This window comes from Anomaloglossus baeobatrachus, chromosome 3, assembly GCF_048569485.1.
Source record: "Anomaloglossus baeobatrachus isolate aAnoBae1 chromosome 3, aAnoBae1.hap1, whole genome shotgun sequence".
Classification (NCBI taxonomy): Eukaryota; Metazoa; Chordata; class Amphibia; order Anura; family Aromobatidae; genus Anomaloglossus; species Anomaloglossus baeobatrachus.
Genome location: NC_134355.1, coordinates 251,350,658 through 251,368,475, shown reverse-complemented (window position 1 = coordinate 251,368,475; position 17,818 = coordinate 251,350,658). Strand labels below are relative to the sequence as shown.

The window sequence follows — 17,818 nt, the reverse complement described above, 5'->3', positions numbered from 1 at the left end:
ATGAGAGAGACTTTTCTGTGGCGATGAGACTTTGCTGTGGGGATGAGAGAGACTTTGCTGTGGGGATGAGAGAGACTTTGCTGTGGCGATGAGACTTTGCTGTGGGGATGAGAGAGACTTTGCTGTGGGGATGAGAGAGACTTTGCTGTGGGGATGAGAGAGACTTTTCTGTGGGGATGAGAGAGACTTTGCTGTGGGGATGAGAGAGACTTTTCTGTGGCGATGAGAGAGACTTTTCTGTGGCGATGAGACTTTGCTGTGGGGATGAGAGAGACTTTGCTGTGGGGATGAGAGAGACTTTTCTGTGGGGATGAGAGAGACTTTTCTGTGGGGATGAGAGACTTTTCTGTGGGGATGAGAGAGACTTTTCTGTGGGGATGAGAGAGACTTTTCTGTGGCGATGAGACTTTGCTGTGGGGATGAGAGAGACTTTGCTGTGGGGATGAGAGAGACTTTTCTGTGGCGATGAGACTTTGCTGTGGGGATGAGAGAGACTTTGCTGTGGGGATGAGAGAGACTTTGCTGTGGCGATGAGACTTTGCTGTGGGGATGAGAGAGACTTTGCTGTGGGGATGAGAGAGACTTTTCTGTGGGGATGAGAGAGACTTTGCTGTGGGGATGAGAGAGACTTTTCTGTGGGGATGAGAGAGACTTTGCTGTGGGGATGAGAGAGACTTTTCTGTGGCGATGAGAGAGACTTTTCTGTGGCGATGAGACTTTGCTGTGGGGATGAGAGAGACTTTGCTGTGGGGATGAGAGAGACTTTTCTGTGGGGATGAGAGAGACTTTTCTGTGGGGATGAGAGAGACTTTTCTGTGGGGATGAGAGAGACTTTTCTGTGGGGATGAGAGAGACTTTTCTGTGGGGATGAGAGAGACTTTTCTGTGGCGATGAGACTTTGCTGTGGGGATGAGAGAGACTTTGCTGTGGCGATGAGACTTTGCTGTGGGGATGAGAGAGACTTTGCTGTGGGGATGAGAGAGACTTTTCTGTGGCGATGAGACTTTGCTGTGGGGATGAGAGAGACTTTGCTGTGGGGATGAGAGAGACTTTGCTGTGGCGATGAGACTTTGCTGTGGGGATGAGAGAGACTTTGCTGTGGGGATGAGAGAGACTTTTCTGTGGGGATGAGAGAGACTTTTCTGTGGGGATGAGAGAGACTTTGCTGTGGGGATGAGAGAGACTTTGCTGTGGGGATGAGAGAGACTTTTCTGTGGGGATGAGAGAGACTTTGCTGTGGGGATGAGAGAGACTTTTCTGTGGCGATGAGAGAGACTTTTCTGTGGCGATGAGACTTTGCTGTGGGGATGAGAGAGACTTTGCTGTGGGGATGAGAGAGACTTTTCTGTGGGGATGAGAGAGACTTTTCTGTGGGGATGAGAGAGACTTTTCTGTGGGGATGAGAGAGGCTTTTCTGTGGCGATGAGACTTTGCTGTGGGGATGAGAGAGACTTTGCTGTGGGGATGAGAGAGACTTTTCTGTGGCGATGAGACTTTGCTGTGGGGATGAGAGAGACTTTGCTGTGGGGATGAGAGAGACTTTGCTGTGGGGATGAGAGAGACTTTGCTGTGGCGATGAGACTTTGCTGTGGGGATGAGAGAGACTTTGCTGTGGGGATGAGAGAGACTTTGCTGTGGGGATGAGAGAGACTTTTCTGTGGGGATGAGAGAGACTTTGCTGTGGGGATGAGAGAGACTTTTCTGTGGCGATGAGAGAGACTTTTCTGTGGCGATGAGACTTTGCTGTGGGGATGAGAGAGACTTTGCTGTGGGGATGAGAGAGACTTTTCTGTGGGGATGAGAGAGACTTTTCTGTGGGGATGAGAGAGACTTTTCTGTGGGGATGAGAGAGACTTTTCTGTGGGGATGAGAGAGACTTTTCTGTGGCGATGAGACTTTGCTGTGGGGATGAGAGAGACTTTGCTGTGGGGATGAGAGAGACTTTTCTGTGGCGATGAGACTTTGCTGTGGGGATGAGAGAGACTTTGCTGTGGGGATGAGAGAGACTTTGCTGTGGCGATGAGACTTTGCTGTGGGGATGAGAGAGACTTTGCTGTGGGGATGAGAGAGACTTTGCTGTGGCGATGAGACTTTGCTGTGGGGATGAGAGAGACTTTGCTGTGGGGATGAGAGAGACTTTGCTGTGGCGATGAGACTTTGCTGTGGGGATGAGAGAGACTTTGCTGTGGGGATGAGAGAGACTTTTCTGTGGGGATGAGAGAGACTTTGCTGTGGGGATGAGAGAGACTTTGCTGTGGGGATGAGAGAGACTTTTCTGTGGCGATGAGAGAGACTTTTCTGTGGCGATGAGACTTTGCTGTGGGGATGAGAGAGACTTTGCTGTGGGGATGAGAGAGACTTTGCTGTGGCGATGAGACTTTGCTGTGGGGATGAGAGAGACTTTGCTGTGGGGATGAGAGAGACTTTGCTGTGGCGATGAGACTTTGCTGTGGGGATGAGAGAGACTTTGCTGTGGGGATGAGAGAGACTTTGCTGTGGCGATGAGACTTTGCTGTGGGGATGAGAGAGACTTTGCTGTGGGGATGAGAGAGACTTTTCTGTGGGGATGAGAGAGACTTTGCTGTGGGGATGAGAGAGACTTTGCTGTGGGGATGAGAGAGACTTTTCTGTGGCGATGAGAGAGACTTTTCTGTGGCGATGAGACTTTGCTGTGGGGATGAGAGAGACTTTGCTGTGGGGATGAGAGAGACTTTTCTGTGGGGATGAGAGAGACTTTTCTGTGGGGATGAGAGAGACTTTTCTGTGGCGATGAGACTTTGCTGTGGGGATGAGAGAGACTTTGCTGTGGGGATGAGAGAGACTTTGCTGTGGCGATGAGACTTTGCTGTGGGGATGAGAGAGACTTTGCTGTGGGGATGAGAGAGACTTTGCTGTGGGGATGAGAGAGACTTTTCTGTGGGGATGAGAGAGACTTTGCTGTGGGGATGAGAGAGACTTTTCTGTGGCGATGAGAGAGACTTTTCTGTGGCGATGAGACTTTGCTGTGGGGATGAGAGAGACTTTGCTGTGGGGATGAGAGAGACTTTTCTGTGGGGATGAGAGAGACTTTTCTGTGGGGATGAGAGAGACTTTTCTGTGGGGATGAGAGAGACTTTTCTGTGGGGATGAGAGAGACTTTTCTGTGGCGATGAGACTTTGCTGTGGGGATGAGAGAGACTTTGCTGTGGGGATGAGAGAGACTTTTCTGTGGCGATGAGACTTTGCTGTGGGGATGAGAGAGACTTTGCTGTGGGGATGAGAGAGACTTTGCTGTGGCGATGAGACTTTGCTGTGGGGATGAGAGAGACTTTGCTGTGGGGATGAGAGAGACTTTTCTGTGGGGATGAGAGAGACTTTGCTGTGGGGATGAGAGAGACTTTTCTGTGGGGATGAGAGAGACTTTGCTGTGGGGATGAGAGAGACTTTTCTGTGGCGATGAGAGAGACTTTTCTGTGGCGATGAGACTTTGCTGTGGGGATGAGAGAGACTTTGCTGTGGGGATGAGAGAGACTTTGCTGTGGGGATGAGAGAGACTTTTCTGTGGGGATGAGAGAGACTTTTCTGTGGGGATGAGAGAGACTTTTCTGTGGGGATGAGAGAGACTTTTCTGTGGCGATGAGACTTTGCTGTGGGGATGAGAGAGACTTTGCTGTGGCGATGAGACTTTGCTGTGGGGATGAGAGAGACTTTGCTGTGGGGATGAGAGAGACTTTTCTGTGGCGATGAGACTTTGCTGTGGGGATGAGAGAGACTTTGCTGTGGGGATGAGAGAGACTTTGCTGTGGCGATGAGACTTTGCTGTGGGGATGAGAGAGACTTTGCTGTGGGGATGAGAGAGACTTTTCTGTGGGGATGAGAGAGACTTTGCTGTGGGGATGAGAGAGACTTTGCTGTGGGGATGAGAGAGACTTTTCTGTGGGGATGAGAGAGACTTTGCTGTGGGGATGAGAGAGACTTTTCTGTGGCGATGAGAGAGACTTTTCTGTGGCGATGAGACTTTGCTGTGGGGATGAGAGAGACTTTGCTGTGGGGATGAGAGAGACTTTTCTGTGGGGATGAGAGAGACTTTTCTGTGGGGATGAGAGAGACTTTTCTGTGGGGATGAGAGAGGCTTTTCTGTGGGGATGAGAGAGACTTTTCTGTGGCGATGAGACTTTGCTGTGGGGATGAGAGAGACTTTGCTGTGGGGATGAGAGAGACTTTTCTGTGGCGATGAGACTTTGCTGTGGGGATGAGAGAGACTTTGCTGTGGGGATGAGAGAGACTTTGCTGTGGGGATGAGAGAGACTTTGCTGTGGCGATGAGACTTTGCTGTGGGGATGAGAGAGACTTTGCTGTGGGGATGAGAGAGACTTTGCTGTGGGGATGAGAGAGACTTTGCTGTGGGGATGAGAGAGACTTTTCTGTGGCGATGAGAGAGACTTTTCTGTGGCGATGAGACTTTGCTGTGGGGATGAGAGAGACTTTTCTGTGGGGATGAGAGAGACTTTTCTGTGGGGATGAGAGAGACTTTTCTGTGGGGATGAGAGAGACTTTTCTGTGGGGATGAGAGAGACTTTTCTGTGGCGATGAGACTTTGCTGTGGGGATGAGAGAGACTTTGCTGTGGGGATGAGAGAGACTTTTCTGTGGCGATGAGACTTTGCTGTGGGGATGAGAGAGACTTTGCTGTGGGGATGAGAGAGACTTTGCTGTGGCGATGAGACTTTGCTGTGGGGATGAGAGAGACTTTGCTGTGGGGATGAGAGAGACTTTTCTGTGGGGATGAGAGAGACTTTTCTGTGGGGATGAGAGAGACTTTTCTGTGGGGATGAGAGAGACTTTTCTGTGGGGATGAGAGAGACTTTTCTGTGGCGATGAGACTTTGCTGTGGGGATGAGAGAGACTTTGCTGTGGGGATGAGAGAGACTTTTCTGTGGCGATGAGACTTTGCTGTGGGGATGAGAGAGACTTTGCTGTGGGGATGAGAGAGACTTTTCTGTGGGGATGAGAGAGACTTTGCTGTGGGGATGAGAGAGACTTTGCTGTGGGGATGAGAGAGACTTTGCTGTGGCGATGAGAGAGACTTTGCTGTGGCGATGAGAGAGACTTTTCTGTGGGGATGAGAGAGACTTTGCTGTGGGGATGATAGAGACTTTGCTGTGGGGATGAGAGAGACTTTGCTGTGGCGATGAGACTTTTCTGTGGGGATGAGAGAGACTTTGCTGTGGGGATGAGAGAGACTTTTCTGTGGCGATGAGACTTTGCTGTGGGGATGAGAGAGACTTTGCTGTGGGGATGAGAGAGACTTTTCTGTGGCGATGAGACTTTGCTGTGGGGATGAGAGAGACTTTGCTGTGGGGATGAGAGAGACTTTGCTGTGGGGATGAGAGAGACTTTGCTGTGGGGATGAGAGAGACTTTGCTGTGGGGATGAGAGAGACTTTGCTGTGGCGATGAGACTTTTCTGTGGGGATGAGAGAGACTTTGCTGTGGGGATGAGAGAGACTTTTCTGTGGCGATGAGACTTTGCTGTGGGGATGAGAGAGACTTTTCTGTGGCGATGAGAGAGACTTTGCTGTGGGGATGAGAGAGACTTTTCTGTGGGGATGAGAGAGACTTTGCTGTGGGGATGAGAGAGACTTTGCTGTGGGGATGAGAGAGACTTTGCTGTGGCGATGAGAGAGACTTTGCTGTGGCGATGAGAGAGACTTTTCTGTGGGGATGAGAGAGACTTTGCTGTGGGGATGATAGAGACTTTGCTGTGGGGATGAGAGAGACTTTGCTGTGGCGATGAGACTTTTCTGTGGGGATGAGAGAGACTTTGCTGTGGGGATGAGAGAGACTTTTCTGTGGCGATGAGACTTTTCTGTGGGGATGAGAGAGACTTTTCTGTGGGGATGAGAGAGACTTTTCTGTGGCGATGAGACTTTGCTGTGGGGATGAGAGAGACTTTGCTGTGGGGATGAGAGAGACTTTTCTGTGGGGATGAGAGAGACTTTTCTGTGGGGATGAGAGAGACTTTTCTGTGGGGATGAGAGAGACTTTTCTGTGGGGATGAGAGAGACTTTTCTGTGGCGATGAGACTTTGCTGTGGGGATGAGAGAGACTTTGCTGTGGGGATGAGAGAGACTTTTCTGTGGCGATGAGACTTTGCTGTGGGGATGAGAGAGACTTTGCTGTGGGGATGAGAGAGACTTTGCTGTGGCGATGAGACTTTGCTGTGGGGATGAGAGAGACTTTGCTGTGGGGATGAGAGAGACTTTTCTGTGGGGATGAGAGAGACTTTGCTGTGGGGATGAGAGAGACTTTTCTGTGGGGATGAGAGAGACTTTGCTGTGGGGATGAGAGAGACTTTTCTGTGGCGATGAGAGAGACTTTTCTGTGGCGATGAGACTTTGCTGTGGGGATGAGAGAGACTTTGCTGTGGGGATGAGAGAGACTTTTCTGTGGGGATGAGAGAGACTTTTCTGTGGGGATGAGAGAGACTTTTCTGTGGCGATGAGACTTTGCTGTGGGGATGAGAGAGACTTTTCTGTGGGGATGAGAGAGACTTTTCTGTGGGGATGAGAGACTTTTCTGTGGGGATGAGAGACTTTGCTGTGGGGATGAGAGACTTTGCTGTGGGGCGAGATTTGCAGTAGTGAAGTGGGGCGAGATTTGCAGTAGTGAAGCCGTATGCCGCCCTTATCTTCAGCAGAGCAGACTGGAGCTGTCACTCTCTGTAGTGTTCCCCACAGTCGCGTGAACACGGGAGAGCACACTCTGGTCGGGAGGGGGAGGCGTGCACATTCCGAGGCACAGACACTGCGAGCACACAAGTCTCACTGAACAGCCGGGGACACCACTTCGTCTGCTGTCTCCCCCTGCTGAAACTCTGTGGACTAGTCCTGGCGCCCGACAAGTAGTTTGGAGTTAGAAGCAGTCTCCGCTGGCCGGGCACACGCAGGCACCATGGTACAGCGGGCACATGGGGGCATGCTGAGGACTGCAGTGCCTCCCCCACCTCGGAAATGTTACTAGTGAGGAGCAGAGGGCACTGACACGTCCTGAAGCACCGCTGGCTGCACCACAATGGACGGGGAACAGGCAGAAGCCAGCAGCAGTGCGGAACCGCAGGCTGAGGGCATCGTGTCTGACGCCTTCTCCGATCTCTGGACAGAGGTGATGGGAATGCTGGTGAGTGGGGGAGGGGCCGGAATAATGACCCCCAGGAGGTTTCCATCCTAGGACATACTAATCGATAAGCACATAGATTGTGGAGCTGCTGATTGACTGGTTCACCCTGCTGATCAGGGGCACAGGGTGCTGTAATGTGTGCCCTGCTCTACCCATCTGATCAAGGGCACAGGGTGCTGTAATATGTGCCCTTCACTACCCACCTGATCTGGAGCACAGGGTGCTGTAATGTGTGCCCTGCTCCATCCACCTGATCAGGGGCACAGGGTGCTGTAATGTGTGCCCTGCTCTACCGACCTGATCTGGAGCACAGGGTGCTGTAATGTGTGCCCTGCTCCATCCACCTGATCAGGGGCACAGGGTGCTGTAATGTGTGCCCTGCTCTACCCACCTTATCAGGGGCACAGGGTGCTGTAATGTGTGCCCTGCTCCATCCACCTGATCAGGGGCACAGGGTGCTGTAATATGTACCCTGCTCTACCTTCCTGATCAGGGGTACAGGGTGCTGTAATGTGTGCCCTGCTCCATCCACCTGATCAGGGGCACAGGGTGCTGTAATGTGTGCCCTGCTCTATCCACCTGATCTGGGGCACAGGGTGCTGTAATGTGTGCCCTGCTCTATCCACCTGATCAGGGGCACAGGGTGCTGTAATGTGTGCCCTGCTCTATCCACCTGATCTGGGGCACAGGGTGCTGTAATGTGTGCCCTGCTCTATCCACCTGATCAGGGGCACAGGGTGCTGTAATGTGTGCCCTGCTCTATCCACCTGATCTGGGGCACAGGGTGCTGTAATGTGTGCCCTGCTCTATCCACCTGATCTGGGGCACAGGGTGCTGTAATGTGTGCCCTGCTCTACCCACCTGATGAGGAGCACAGGGTGCTGTAATGTGTGCCCTGCACTACCCACCTGATGAGGGGCACAGGGTGCTGTAATGTGTGCACTGCTCTACTCACCTCATCAGGGGCACAGGGTGCAATGTGTGCCTTGCTATGCCCACATGATCAGGGGCACAGAGTGCTGAAATGTGTACCCTTGATATAGGTGAATATACTGAAAATTTGGGGATTGCTGATCAGGTCTGTGTGACCTATGGGCTTGGTGTTATCACAGTCGCTTTGCTGTGTGCTGTGGCTACACCGTGTGGCAGTATTGTCTGTGTGGCACAGTTATCCCAGTGTTTATCTGTAGAATGACTTGCTTTACTGTTTATCACTCTCTACAAAATATGGCACTGATATATGGTCCCAGCTGTGCCTTTCTGCCTGTTCTCAGCTGCATGGACTAGTGTCCACGTACGGTATATATTCTGTGTAAAGTTCTGGGTCTTAGGGTTTCATATTAGCAATATGACATAGCATTATTGTTTTTTGTATACTTTTTTCATGGGAGTATAGGGTATATGTACACTGAGTGTTTGAATGCAGAAACTTCTGCATCTCTTGGCAGGAAAAATGAAGGGAAATAATGCAAGTTTTTGCCGTGTTTTCGATGTATTATTGAATGTAGTTTGAAAGTGTTTTTCACCTGGATTTCCTGCATTTTTAGACACCAACGAATGCTATAGTAATTAATATTGCTAGACATATAATTGCACAATCCCCCGTCATAAAATAAAATTGCACCCTGTGAAGGTTATTGGGCAGCTTTTTATAATAAAAAAAAAAAAACATTTTAAAAAATCACGTCCCCTCTTTTTTTGATAACCAGCAAAGGTAAAGCAGACAGTTGGGGGCTGGCATTCAGGCTAGAAAAGTCCATGGTTTAGGTCCTTCCCTGCCTAAAAATAGCAGCTCGCAGTTACTCCAGAAGTGGCCCAACACATTAGATGCGCTAATTCTGGCGTGCTTCGCCTCTTCCTGATTGCCCTGGTGTGGTGGCAATCGGGGTATTGGTAGCTGGGGTTGATGTCAGCTGTGTAGTTCTTCGATTACATAGATCAAAGGCCATGGAGCCTCAGAACGAGGCTCAAAAAAAGACTCAGGCTGCTTTTACACTACGTTTTTGTAACATGCGTCATGAACGTTTTTTTTTATAGGAAAGTATGGTGCAACACCCCATACTTGCACCGATCCTGAGGCCTCACACCATCTTAAACTTGAGACTTCTAGCAAGGGGTAATACATCTTGGTGATGACTTTCTGGATAGTCTGTGACTTACCTGGTTTAACTATTGAACTGGGTGTATTGATTTCCTCATTATAAGGTTATCTTCATCCCCTTCTTTTTCTAGTATTTTGTACTTATTATATTGTATTTATTGGTGGTGGTGCCAGATGGGGTACAATTCTCTAGAGTACTATATGGCATAGGGTTTGCAGTGAAAATTTGCACACAGGTCCTGCATTTATGCCTGTGAATATTATTGATTTGTACAGCTAGTGGAATTTTATTCAGGATCATGGTGCTGGGTTCCTAACATGGAACTATGTATTGGGGTGTTCGTTGACTGTTTTTAGATGTTCTTATTTGCTATTTTTCACTGTTCTATGTGGATATTTTTGTGTGTATAAAATTTGTGCCAATTAGGCTGCTTTCACACTACATTTTTTTAACATGCGTCCTGAACGTTTTTTAACGCAGAAACGGATCCAGTGCAAATGCGTTTTCATTTCTATGCATTTGCAGTGGACTCGCGTTAACATGCGTTCACCTGCATTTGCGTGCGTTATAGTGAGGATCCAGCGACTTGCAGTTTTTTAACATCTTTCAAAAACGCAACTTGTAGCGTTTTTGAGCTGCGTCCAACTTCTGCAAATTGCTGGATCCTGACTAAACAGCACGCAAACACATGTGAACGCTGGCATGCTGATAGGCAGGATCCTGCTTGCTCTACTGAGCATGCACAGAAGCCAGCCCCGTGATCAGTCTATCTCTCTCCTACCTCTCTCTCTGTCTCTCCCCCTCCCCCACCTGAGAGCTGCGGACACTCGTAACCAAGGTAAACATCGGGTAACCACTTATCTTAGTTACCCGATGTTTACGTTGGTAACGTGTGCAGGCAGCCGGCTCCTAGCAGCTGCAGACGCTTGTAATCAAAGTAAATATCGGGTATCCAAGCAAGTATACCCGATGTTTACCTTGGTTACGAGCCTCGCAGCTGTCAGATGCCGGCTCCCAGTCTGGCACGTTTAGTTCCCCTCACTCCCGATCACATGACTCCAATGCCCGCCCCATAACATCCAGTGACAGGATCCTGCAAAGTAACACATGCGTTTGCATGCGTTTTTTGCTGTAAAAGCAGGATCCGCTTTTGCAGCAAAAAAACGTTGAGGACGCATGTTAAAGACGTAGTGTGAAGCAGCCTTAAATACATTTTTGATGATTTGAACAAAATCTTATTGGTTGATCCCTATATACAGCAATTCTTTCTTTCTCTTGATATGAACGTTTTTTTAACACAAAAGGATCCAGTGCAAATACGTTTTCATTTCAATGCATTTGCAATGGACTCGCGTCAACATGCGTTAACCTGCGTTTGCGTGCGTTAGTGAGGATCCAGTGAGTTGCAGTTTTTAAACATTTTTCAAAAACGCTACTTGTAGCGTTTTTGAGCTGCGTCCAAATACTGCAAATTGCTGGATCCTGACTAAACGGCACGCAAACGCATGCGAACGCTGGCATGCTGATAGACAGGATCCTGCTTGCTCTACTGAGCATGCCCAAAACCAGCCTCGGGTGATCAGTCTCTCTCCCCCTCCCTCTCTCCCCCGCCTGAGAGCGGAGGACACTTTAACCAAGGTAAATATCGGGTAACCGTGGACTTAGATACCCGATGTTTACCTTGGTTACGTGTGCAGGGAGTAGGCAGCTGGCTCCTAGCAGCTGCAGATGCTTGTAACCAAGGTAAACATCGGGTATCCAAGCAAATTACCCGATGTTTACCTTGGTTACGAGCCTCCTCAGATGTCGGCTCCCAGTCTTTCACGTTCAGTTCCCTTCACTCCCGATCACATGACTCCAATGCCCGCCCATAAACTTAGTGACAGGATCCTGCAAAATAACACATGCGTTTGCATGCGTTTTTCTTTGCAAAAACAGGATCCGCTTTTGCAGCAAAAAAAGTTCATGACACATGCTAAAAAAAGTAGTGTGAAAGCAGCCTTAGATTTGAGCTGCAGTTTCTCTTGGCTCACGCCGAGCTCCATGAGATTCAGCTACTCTGATGAGCGGTGACTTCAAAAACGTCAACGCTCATCACTTTGATACCTGGCAAATGTTATCAGTCACTGTGATAGTCAGTGTATCAGAGTGATGAGCGGTGACGTCTGGAATCTGCATGTCTATCCTTATCCCTGCAAAGTGTTTGAGAAATCAGAAAAGCTATGTGCAGATTGCTTCTTTTTCCTTGCACTTTTTGGTGCAGAAAGAAGCAGTATGTCAATTGTTGGTCTGTTTTCCTACATTTCTTTAGCCCTTCCAGCCATTGAATTTTCTAAAAAAATGCGTGGTAAAAAGCACCAAAAACGCACTAAAGACGCATGCATTTTTTGGGTCAAAAGGTGCATTTTTTTGATGCAGAAAATCTCTGCAGCATGCGTATATACCCTAAAAATGAAACGTGCACACACTGAAGACTCTCTATTAGCAGGGACTCCTGAAGAAGGCCGCCTATGTGTGGAGGATGGCCAGCTTAGTCACATCACTGTGTGAACTGTAAACTGGGTGCCATCAGGGGTCAGTGACCAGATGCCGGAAGGATTGCCTCTGCTGTGAGTAGTAACGATGCTCCAGGGCTGCCGGTGCTTATATGGTCGTACTTGTCGTGTGCCTGGAGGATGTTTTCCAGCGTGTATGAATCTCCACCCAGCATCACTCTGGCTCATTTACAAGTGTTGACAGTGCCAGTGTGTATACCAATTTACTGTATGCACCAATACTGGAGGTGTCTGCTCCGAATTTTGGCATTTTTGTGAGTTTACACATTTTCTAAGTTTCAAACACCACACACTCCATATACGTTTTGGATGGTTATTTTTGCACTACTTTCTAAAGGGTGCTTTACACTCTGTGACATCGCTAGCGATTGCTAGCGATGTCGAGCGCGATAGCACCCGCCCCCGTTGTTCGTGCAACATTTGGTGCTCGCCGCAGCGAACATTATCGCTACGGCAGCGTCACACGAGCATACCTTGTCAGCGACGTCGCTGTGACCGCCGAACAATCCCTCCCTTGAAGGGGAGGTGTGTTCGGCGTCATAGCGACGTCACTGCGGCGTCACTAAGCGGCCGGCCAATAGAAGCGGAGATGAGCGGGATGTAACATCCCGCCCACCTTCTTCCTTCCTCATTGCCGGTGGACGCAGGTAAGGAGATGTTCGTCGTTCCTGCGGTGTCACACATAGCGATGTGTGATGCCGCAGGAGCGATGAACAACATTGTACCTGTGGCAGCAGCGATCTTAAGGAAAGGAGTCGTTGATCGTTGCTCCTTGGTGTCACACACTGCGATGTCGCTACCGGCGCCGGATGTGCGTCACTAACTACGTGACCCCGACAATATATCGGTAGCTATGTCGCAGCGTGTAAAGCACCCTTAATACTCAGATCTCTGCCGTGTATGTGCAGTGGATCCGCACAAAAACTAGCACCAGAAATGTTTTAATAGAGCTATTCCTTGATTTTCACATGCGGAAGTAGATAAAATAAGAAGCTCACTGCTAATTTCTGCAGCAAATCTTTTTTCCCACAACACAGGAAAATCTGTGTGCAGAAACCCCATTTATATGTTTGGGATGTGGACTGCCATGAGATTTGCTTTTGGCATGAAAAGCTATGTAGAATCACACGTGTGATTCTATCTATCTAGACTGCTTAGTGATACAAGGGACGCAAGGTGTCTCCTATATTGAGAAGTGAGAAAGGTTGGGCTTCTTTAGCTTAGAAAAATGACTCCTTATGTATATGTGTAAATACCATGTTTTCCCTGTACGTCTGCATCACTCCTAGGTCCTCCTGCAATCCTTGGCGGGACTCTCAGAAGGCGTGCGACAGTGGTCGTCCCCTACTTTCGTCTGGCACTCACACATACTTCAGATCATACACACACTCACACACACACACACACATACTCAGATCGCGCACAATACATCCAGTAATACCATAATGCTTACGGCCGGCAGGGGGACCTAGGACACAGAGCAGTGGAGTGCGTTGACCTGCAGTGAAACGCATCAATGTGTTCCACTGCAGGTCATCCATGCGTTCTACCGCAGGTCCCCGGAGCAGTACGGTATCACCGGGGGGGTGTGCATTCCACCACAGGTACGCCTGTTAAGGGTCTGGTGAGTATGATTTCAGGGTCTCATATCTTCTTTCTTCTCAATTTTGGGGGTGTCTGCTTTCTATAATGATAATGAAGTGTCCTGCAGTATTTAACTTTTTTTTTTTTTTTGCTGCATGGACACTTCATTATTGAACCGCAACTAGGGCTTATTTTGAGGGTGGCGCTTATATTTAAGCCTTAAGGCCGCTTTACACGCAATGAGAGATCGCTGGGGTCACAGAATTCTTGACGCACATCCGGCCTCGTTAGCGATGTCGTTACGAGCGACTGCTAACAATCTCACCTCAAATATCGTAGACACGTCATTTTCCAAATGTCGTTGAACTTCTGGGACTCAGGTTGTTCGACATTCCTGAGGCAGCACACATTGCTACGTGTGACACCCTGGGAACGACGAACAACAGTGTTCCTGCGTCCTCCGGCAACGAGGTGGGAGTGTTGATAATGTGGCTGCTCTCCGCCCCTCCGCTTCTATTGGTGGGCCACTGTGTGACGTCGCTGTGACGCCGCACAAACCTCCCCCTTAGAAAAGAGGTTGTTAGCAAGCCACAGCGACATCTTTAGGAAGGTATGTGCGTGTGACGCGTAGTACCGATATTGTCCGTCACGGGCAGCGATTTGCCTGTGATGCACGAATGACGGGGGCGAGTGCGAACACTAGCGACATCGCTAGCGATGTCGCAGCGTGTAAAGCGGCCTTTACTCCGAAAAGGCCCAATATTCCTGTTAAGGTTTATTTTCGGGGTAGGGCTTATTTTTGAGGAAACATGGTACATGTGTGGGCAATACAGCGGACTGGCACATGCCTTATTCCTTCCTAAGGAACAGTGGTCACTCACATTACATGTGAAGAAAATACTATTCTGGCTTGTAAATAGGAAAGGGATCTTTACAGTTAAAGCGGTCAGACTATACAGTGCCCTACCACAAAAAGTAGTAATGGCAAACCCTATAAAAAAAAAAGGCTGGATGCTATTCTCACTACAAATGGCATTGTGTTTATAGATTTATAGTTATATCTGGTGGAGAACTGGAGAACTTCATGGACCTAGATGTTTATCCTACGCATCTGTTTCCCCAAACTGTAAAGGGGTGTTACATGCAGCGATATCGCTAACGATATCGCTGGTAAAAGCACTCGCCCCCATCAGTTGTGCTTCACGGGCAAATCGCCCGTGGCGCACAAAATCGTTTGGAGCCGTCACATGTACTTACCTGCCTAGTGACGTCGCTGTTGCCGGCGAACCGCTTCCTTTCTAAAGGGGCGGTTCGTGCGGCGTCACTAAGCGGCCGCCCAATAGAAGCAGAGGGGCAGAGATGAGCGGCCATAACATTCCGCCCACCTCCTTCCTTCCGCATTGCCGGCGGCCGCAGGTAAGCTGTAGTTTGTCATTCCCGAGGTGTCACACGTAGCGATGTGTGCTGCCTCGGGAACGACTAGCAGCCTGCGTCCTCAACAATCAAGGATTTTATGAAAATGAATGACGTGTCAACGATGGACGATAAGGTGAGTATTTTCCATCGTTAACGGTCGTTCATTGCTGTCACACGCAACAACGTCGCTAACTATGCCAGATGTGCGGCACGGAATCCGTGACCCCGTGATATATCGCTAGATCCCGCCGCCTTTAAGGTAAACCAATTCTTTAGGATTAACCCTTTTAGACAATGCTAGTATATCAGTAAGAGCAATGTAGCCACACATTTTTTTTATGCTAGGTCTCATATTGCCTTTTTTCAGTTATATCGCCAAACTGTACATTCTTGGTACTCCTGCCAGTGAATCTTGGTAAACTGTCACTTTATTGTAGCGTTATGCTATTTTGGGTCTCACCCAGATGAATAACAAATCAGCTAAAGGCTCCTCCACATTTATTGATCATTGCTATGATTTGCATCATTGGAAATGATTGTTGTTCTGTGTGTCCGAGTACTGATGGCGGTGCAGGCCGGCCACGAGTCCCCTGACATATGAGGCTGTCAAGTTCGGTTCCTGAAACCTGCGACCAGTGTGTAAATTGTTTTATGCTTTTAGGACAGATTCACACAATCAGCCGCAAGTGATCATTCATTGCTGTCTACAACTGACCAAGTCCAAGGGACCAGAGAAAGATCATCTTGTATTCATTCCATCAGATTAAAAGGCAAAAATGGTAGTCTAACAATGTAGTGATGTTTCGGCCATGTGGCCTTTATCAAGCGAGACAAATATAAAAAGCAATAAATCCAGACAAGCACATGTGGCAGCTACTGACGGCCATAATGTGTGACCATAATGTTTAAATAGCTGCCACATGTGCTTGTCTGTATCTATCGCTTTTTATTCTGCTCTCTTGATTAAGGCCATATGGCCAAAATGTCGCTAATATGTTTTGCTACTATATTTTTCATTTAGTTTGTTGGAAGTTTTACTGTTTCTCTTGTGCCTCGGACATGGTTTGTTTCTTTGGTTGGGTGGAAGGCCGAGCCAAATTTGTGCGGAGTGCTCCGTGTGATGCATGAGACTTTTCTGAAATACATGGGATTACAACTGAATGTTCATACAGAATAATTAAGAATGAGAACACATGTATAGTAATGCATAAAAATGTGAAATGATTAACCAGCTTTAATGTTCCTGACGTTCTGAAATGTAAACCTTCCTCATCCACATGGTGACCACACTATTGAATTTCATACCATTTTTTTTTTTTTTTTTTTGTGTGGCTTATAATAGTAAAACTACTTTGTTCCCTTTAAAAAAAATAGGTATTGAATCATTACATGAGATGAATGCCAAAAGGACACTTTGATATCTCAAAGAGCAGGTATCTGAATCACGTCCGTTGTTGATCTGCCCAAATTGAAAAAGGGCTCAGCCCCGTAGCCAGATAAGTTTATGAAATCGGTGGTTGATCTCATTAACAACAATTATACATGTGCACATTAACGAGAACAAATTATTTTGGTAATGAGCTGTGATACCATTCCCAGTGCTGAGGAGACAGTTTCCAGCTAACAGTCTAAGGCCTGCGACACACATCCGTGCCGCCGGCACGTGTTTGTCATTTTTTACACGTACCGGCGGCACGGAGACACGTACAGCAATGCTATCCTATGGTAGCAGGCACACACACGTAAAACCACATGGAACGTGTGTCCGTGTGCGTTTGTACGTGTGCGTTTTTCAAAGCGCTGACATGTCCGTTTTTTCTCCGGCAGCACGGGTGTCACACGGCCCGCACCCGTACTACACGGGTGTTGTGTGGATGCGGTCCCGTGTGACACACGCCGGAGAAAACACACGTGTCAGTGAAAAAAAAAAAACATTAACTCACCTTCTCCTGCCCTCCTGTCTCTGCCGCTGCTGCCTCTTGCTGCCGACCGCCGCTCATTAATCTCATTGAATATTCACTTCACTGCCTGGCAGCAGCAGCAGCGGGGAGACGGGAGGGCTGGAGACCGAGGATCAGCACCACGGACAGCAGCGCGGACATCAGGAAGGACCAGGTGAGTATGATAATTACCGGTTCTACGTGTGCTATCGCGGATAGCACACGTAGAACACACGTGGCCCGCACGTACCAGAGACACGTACTTACCTGCACGCAACACGCAGGGGAAATACGTGTCTCTCGGCACGTGCGTGATTTTCACATGAATGTGGCAGAGGCCTAAGATGAATGTGGAGCTCTAATCTCCCCAGACATTACCTGATGAGGATACAGCTTGCTGAATTTTAGCTATTGTCCTTTATAGAGATGGCTGCTTTCAAAGGAGTCTTGCAGCAACTTTATCCTACAAATTACAGAAGCTTTCGACTGAGCAAACCTGTGTATGGAGAAGTCAGGAGAAATAGCTGTTGGTCGAATTAAAGCTATCAAACTATAAAATGGGCATGAGGGCTTAAGGGGTTGGGACCCCTTTTAGACAATTTTCCACACAGGTTGCAGTTTGTTTAAAAAAAAAAAAAACACAACACTATGCTGGACTCTCCATCCCCGAGACCACCGGTGAGTCTCTAATGCTCCTCCCGTGTCTGGCATTGACTACAGTCACTTTGATAGGGTAGCAACCATTTATTGAGCTCTGCACCTCTGAAGGTGGTTGTCCATCCACACTAGCAGAGCCACTGAGCTCACTGACTACAGTACTGTTAACATGTTAGCACCGCAACCAGTGCCAGACATCAATAGCAGCAGAAAACAGTCACCCGTGGGCCTGGAAAAGGTGAGTACAGTGGGGTTTGTTATTTAACAAAGTCACTGTAGTCTCTGCAAATGGGGTATTTTCATCTTGGACATTTCTGCGGTCCTGACTTGCACCAGCAGGAATAGAGGTGCATGATAGCTCTTTCTATTCTTTTCTGTGGGAGTTCAGAAAAGTATGTGGCCAACTGT

At 48.4% G+C, this 17,818-nt stretch overlaps 1 protein-coding gene across 2 annotated transcripts in view; it reads left to right on the top strand.

The window, feature by feature from the left end:
- Window positions 1-6,784: 6,784 nt before the first annotated feature.
- Window positions 6,785-17,818, top strand: part of SASH1 (SAM and SH3 domain containing 1) — a 243,539-nt gene continuing 232,505 nt past the window's right edge. For both annotated transcript variants that reach the window (XM_075339794.1, XM_075339793.1), the window contains exon 1: window positions 6,785-7,156. In XM_075339794.1, the coding sequence (XP_075195909.1) occupies window positions 7,052-7,156 (105 nt within the window). In that variant the 5' untranslated portion in view covers window positions 6,785-7,051. The remainder of the gene's footprint in view (window positions 7,157-17,818) is intronic.